The following is a 6000-nucleotide window of genomic DNA, read 5'->3' on the forward strand; positions in this document are numbered from 1 at the left end:
CCTCAAACAGGACATGTTTTGCTTGGAATGCAGCCCTGAAACATCTTTAGAATTATCAGAACGAAGGCGTGTTCTCAGGAGCACCAGAAATACGACATGGAATCTAACTTAAGTTCCACGAGATTGTCAGCAGCACGGGGCACAAACATTGTGCGGCACAAAATACTTGTTTCCTGGGAAAACCCACCTCAAGGACACAAACACAACAAAAATAAGGGCAATGTGAGTCTTCTTTGTGTATCACAGCACAATTCTTGCTTCTTTTTCATAATGTTCTCCACACCTGCTCGAATACCATCTCAGTTCCTACCTTTGCATAGCTGACTTTGGAATTTTACAGTTTCCCTACTGCAAACAAAGGTAAAACCTTATTATAGGCCTTTTGCGTAGTCTGTGGGCAGAGGCATTGCCTCCAGATTTGAATCTCCCCAAACCAAAAGAAGGAGGAAGAAAGCCAGCTGGCCTGCATACAGTCCACACTGAGACACGTGCACATGTCACGTGCACGTGCTCAGATTCATTCTGGGGATTTGTCTAGCAAATACTCAAGGGAGAAAGCACATACTGGTTTTGGAAATCTGTTTGGTGAGATATACCAAGCATACAGGTTTCCAAAAATGAAAACACTGACATTTAAAAAATCTGATGAAATATTTAAAATACATCGAAAAATAAAGAGAATAATATCACAGAGACCAGTACGCACACAAATCTGATTTAACATGTGTTGGCCATATTTACCCCAATTTTTAAAAAATAAAATATTTTACAGGGCTTCCCTGGTGGCACAGTGGTTGAGAGTCCGCCTGCCGATGCAGGGGACACGGGTTCATGCCCCGGTCCGGGAAGATCCCACATGCCGCGGAGCGGCTGGGCCCGTGAGCCATGGCCACTGAGCCTGCGCGTCCGGAGCCTGTGCTCCGCAACGGGAGAGGCCACAACAGTGAGAGGCCCGCATACCGCTAAATAAATAAATAAATAAATAAAATTTTACAGAGTTATAGTCTCTTTCATACCCTCCCCTGAAGACATCTCTCACTCAGTTGGCTTCCTCAGAGGTAACCACTATCCAGAAATGGATATGTTTCCTTTCCTTCCATATTTTTATACTTTGATTATATCATTACAGTCATGTATCCATAAGCAAAACACAGTACTGTTTTGTAATGCAATTTAAATATATGTAAATACACATACACATTTACGTGTGTTCATGTAGACCTTAAGAAAACAGCTTTCTTGTTTGTTCTTTGTTTTTTTACAACGAAAAAAAATTAAAAGATATCCAAATGTACTGAATTCATTTACAATACTGGGCCTGGTTAGACAGTCAGGAATCAGACTTTCAAAGCAATATAAAAGTTTCACTAGAGAAATCATTTTTCAATAAGAAGAAGGTCTTGCATTGTCCCTTGTCTACTGATAAACTCCCTGATCAAATAAACTTCCACGAGCACAGTAAAGAAATTTTGTTTGGGTTCACTGTAGTAGTCAATCCAGTAAATTGGTCATTTAAATTTTTATCTGCAGTTGACTTTGAAGTACAGCTGATATTTACCTGACAGAATCAGGAGTTCAATGATCTCTGCATCTCCCAGAAACGCAGCCACGTGAAGCGGGGTTCGCTTCTCAGAATCCTGAAACAATGGCAAAGATAAACAAGTCAGTGGCAGCCGGAGGTATCTTTTGTAGTTATAGTACGACATGTCACTCACTCTGAGATTAATGCTTGTGACAGAGAGTGAAGGCCATACACCTACTCAGGTGAGTTCTGGTTACACATTTCTCTCAGCATCTCCCACAGTCACGTGTACAAAAGATCCCGATTTCTGTGTCTGTGTGTCATATTTGCCTCCCTGCTCCCTTTATTGAAGCCCAGTTCAGGTCAAGGATGGACCATCATGCACTGGATGATGAAATTCAATTTATTTTTAAACCTTCAGTATGGTTAAAAAAAAAAATACAAATCTTTCTACCTACCTTAACAGCATAGTTCAAAGCTTTCAATGATTTATTTTCTAAGAGAACCTAGTGGAATTGTTCACAAGGACATTTTCCATTAACTGTTGCCTAGACCACTGCCCATTCATGTAGTACTTATTGAATGCCTACTATGTGCTAGAAGCCAGATTCTGGGGACAGGGAGGGTGACCATGACAGGCCCAGTCCCTGGCTTCATGAAACTCAGAATCATGTGGGGAGGCCGACAATAGTCATGTAAGCCAATGACACATGAGATCCTTTCAGATGGTGATAAAGGCCACAACAAAATAAAAACAGGATAATGAGATCAAGTGACTGGGGAGATGGGAAAAAGATTCCTTAGAGTGGTTGAGTAAGGCCTTTCAGAGGATGTTGACCTTGAAGCTGAGAGGTGAGGTAGATATTACTCTGTTTCATAGATGAGAAACTATGGCTCAAATAAATTAAGAAATGTCCTCAAGACCCCACAGGTATAGAGCAGAGTCAAGATTAGACCTTTGCCTGTCAGATTCCAGTCTCAGTCCTTGGCAAAGCATTTAACATATTGTGCTGAGAGACAGCATGCTAACAGGCAGGGGAAAAAATATTGCTTTCCCATTTGTAAACTGGAGATGATACTATCTCCCTAGAGAACTGATAAGAACATTCAAGATAATGTAAGTAAATAAGTCCTAGGCAGGATGAGGCTTGGCCCATGCCCAGCAAGTGCTCCATAGTAGCCATTATTGTCACAGCATAGATAGTTGTGTGATACTGTAATGCAGCAGGACCCTATGGGGCCTTCCCGGGACAGGACCCACGTCCTTGTCCTCTACCTGCCTCTTGTTTGTAAAAAAAATTTTAGCCTCCTAGGCCTTCCCCGAGTTCCAAAGAATAAATTTAATCAAAGAGGTGAGAAAGAAAGAAACAAAGAAAAGTAAGAGAAAATAATAATAGTTTAGCCATTAAACAAAGTCTAGGACCTTTAGTTCCTCCTCAAGGGCTATAGATAATATCCTGAGCCACATCCTTGAGTTGTTTTGCAGATACTGAAACCCCCACCAAGAGGAAGAAGTTAACTGCATGCTGACCACAAGTACGTAGACCCCAGATAAGTTGGAACTAGAAGGTTGATGATGTTGACTCCCGATTACCTCACCACCAACCAATCAGAAGAATGTCCACAAGCTGCTCACACATCCCAAAACTGTCTCCCTCACCCTGACTTTAAAGACCTTTCCCCGAAAGCCACTGAGGAGTGCAGGCATTTTAAGCATTAGCCACCCCTTGCTAAGCCAAGTTCCCCTTGCTTGGTCTTGCGATAAACGCTGCACCTTCCTCACTACAGCCCAGTATCAGTAGATGGTCTTTACTGCATGCAGGCGAGCAGACCCAAGTTTGGTTTGGTTACCTCTTCCCTCCAAGACTGAGAACTCTCATAAAGAACAGGTCTTACTCCCCTCTCTCCCCATAGTAGCAGCACAGTAGGTGCTCAGCATAAACTGACCAAACTGAACTAGTCTATGTGTGTGGTCTCTTCCACAAACTTCCATCAACTGTCCCATAACAACAGTAACCAAAGCCTATATGCTATCTTAGAGGTTTCTCCTGAAACTAGCATGCATTTTAGTTTTGAGATTTGTGGATTCACTGCTGATTTCAATCATCATTCCTATCATCACTTGATTAGACTATATCTAACAGTCTTTGTAGCCTGGATTCTGTTATTCTGTTTGCGGACAGTTCAGGCCCTCTGTTCTCAGTCTCTCAGACCATAGCTTTTAGGCATTTCATGACTCACTAATATCTAAAACAGATGGCAGGCAGGGAACATGACAAGAACTGATCTTCAGACCCGTCTATTTGTTAGGAGGTCTGGTAAATAGGTTTTATGAATGGATTAACTAACTTTTCAGTGGATCAAAAGAGGAGGCTTGAGTTAGCTGGGAATTTATGTTGTCTATGTATGCTGCAGGCAATCACTACAGATAAGAGGAAATAGGGCAGTCATGTTAACTATTCCATATTAAATAACGGTATGCCTTGGAAAATTCAGTAAGATATACAACCATGGTTAACCCTCTTATTGCTATATCATCCTTTCTGTGAAAATAAAGTTTCAATATTTAAAAACATGTTTGTTTATTTGAGAATCAAGTGTATTAATTTGTGCAATGAACTATACAAATAACTGAGACCAGGCTTTCACAAATGTCTTCTATTTCTATTTCTTCTATTGATATTTCTACAAGCATTTTCCTTTTTAGCTTCATATTCCCTTTTAATCCTCATTATATCAACTGAAAAGTATCTCTTGGGTCTTAGGATAAAAGTTATATAATTATATGTTCTTTCGTGAATTGAACTGGTTCCAGAGTTTTGTTCAAAAATTAAACCTCACCTGAGTGATTTAAACAAGGACTAACCCAACGCAAATTAAAACTTTAATTTGACCTGAAGCAAAGTAAATGTTCTGTTTGAGAACCTGGCCTCAAATAAAAGCCAAGAAAACACCAATATCCAAATGTGGTTGGTCCATCATTATATAACTGGCTTTGCTCATTCTGCGGCCCCTTTTATGACACGACTTGTTCAAACTGAAGTTTTTATATTATAAAATGGGTGTGTTACATGAGATCATATTGTAAAAACTCCTTGATTGTAAATCCCAGTGTTCCTGTTAATATGCATTTAAAGGTTTCCTGAGTGATGTACAGGGTCATGAGTTGAGGGGTGAATAACAGAGCCACATTCATCACCATACTCAATGAGGTGAAACCAGCCAGGTTTCACCAACTGCAGTTCATCCTCTGCCTAAGTATAGGGCCACTCTACTTGCCATAAGCTAGACAAATGGAGTAGGAGATGCAATGGTAGAAGAAGGAGGGGGAAGGCTCTGGGGAAAACAGAATACTAGTAATAATACTAGTAAAAATAGGTCCTAGGCCAATGATACCCCTATGGAATCTAAAAGAAGAAACAAAACCTATCTGGTGCAGACGTAGAGAATGGACTTGAGGACACGGGGAGGGGGAAGGGTAAGCTGGGACGAAGTGAGAGAGTGGCATGGACATATATACACTACCAAATGTAAAATAGATACCTAGTGGGAAGCAGCTGCATAAGCACAGGGAGATCAGCTCGGTGCTTTGTGACCACCTAGAGGGGTGGGATAGGGAGGGTGGGAGGGAGACGCAAGAGGGAAGAGATATGGGGATACATGTTTATGTATAGCTAATTCACTTTGTTATAAAGCAGAACCACTGTAAAGCAATTATACTCCAATAAAGATGTTAAAAAAAAAAAACACCTATCTGGTACTTATGCAGGGCTTTTAATTTTTTTTTCAAAATGTCTTTTCATCTATTCTATTACTTAAATCTCATAACATCCCTATCAGAGGAGACACACCTTTCAGAACTGTGTGGTTAAGTCTTGTTACCACTATTTAAAAGATAGGGAATCTGACCCCTAGATTATATGACTTGCCCAACACAGCAAACTGATGTCAAAGAATTAGGTGTGTTGGCTACCAACCTAAAACATTTTTCTTTATAAAAATGGAAGCAGGGCTTCCCTGGTGGCGCAGTGGTTGAGAGTCCGCCTGCCGATGCAGGGGACATGGGAAGCAGGAACATCATCTTAGAAGTTGCCTTGATAGTCTAAAAAACTTTCCATTATAATCCCTAAGAGATTCTGGGGAAAATGTGACAAACATATAGTAAACATTCATTTAAAGGAGCTTACAGTAAGTTAAAGTAATAGTCTGGGGCCAGAAATGAAGAGTAAAAGTGAGAACCAAAGCTGGAAGCACATGAGCTTATTACCCTGCAGGGAGAAGTCATACCCCAGGAGCCTGGGACTGAACACTTGCTCAGGGATGGGAGGTGAGGTAGAGAACTGGAACTGGAAGACCCATGAAGTGGTCTTGAAGAAAGATCCTTGAAGTGCAGTGGTGGGCTCGAGAAAAAGCCAGACACTCCATGGGCAGATGGCAAAGCGATGCCTTGGACTAGATTTTTTTTTTTTTTTTTTTTT

At 40.9% G+C, this 6000-nt stretch overlaps 1 protein-coding gene across 3 annotated transcripts in view; it reads right to left on the bottom strand.

Annotated features, from left to right (window-relative positions):
- Nucleotides 1–6000, bottom strand: part of ANKRD44 (ankyrin repeat domain 44) — a 317462-nt gene that overhangs the window by 151618 nt on the left and 159844 nt on the right. For all 3 annotated transcript variants that reach the window (XM_028480445.2, XM_028480424.2, XM_055089237.1), the window contains one exon: nucleotides 1559–1637. In XM_028480445.2, the coding sequence (XP_028336246.1) occupies nucleotides 1559–1637 (79 nt within the window). The remainder of the gene's footprint in view (nucleotides 1–1558; nucleotides 1638–6000) is intronic.

This window comes from Physeter macrocephalus, chromosome 2 (assembly GCF_002837175.3).
Source record: "Physeter macrocephalus isolate SW-GA chromosome 2, ASM283717v5, whole genome shotgun sequence".
In the NCBI taxonomy this organism is placed as follows: Eukaryota; Metazoa; Chordata; class Mammalia; order Artiodactyla; family Physeteridae; genus Physeter; species Physeter macrocephalus.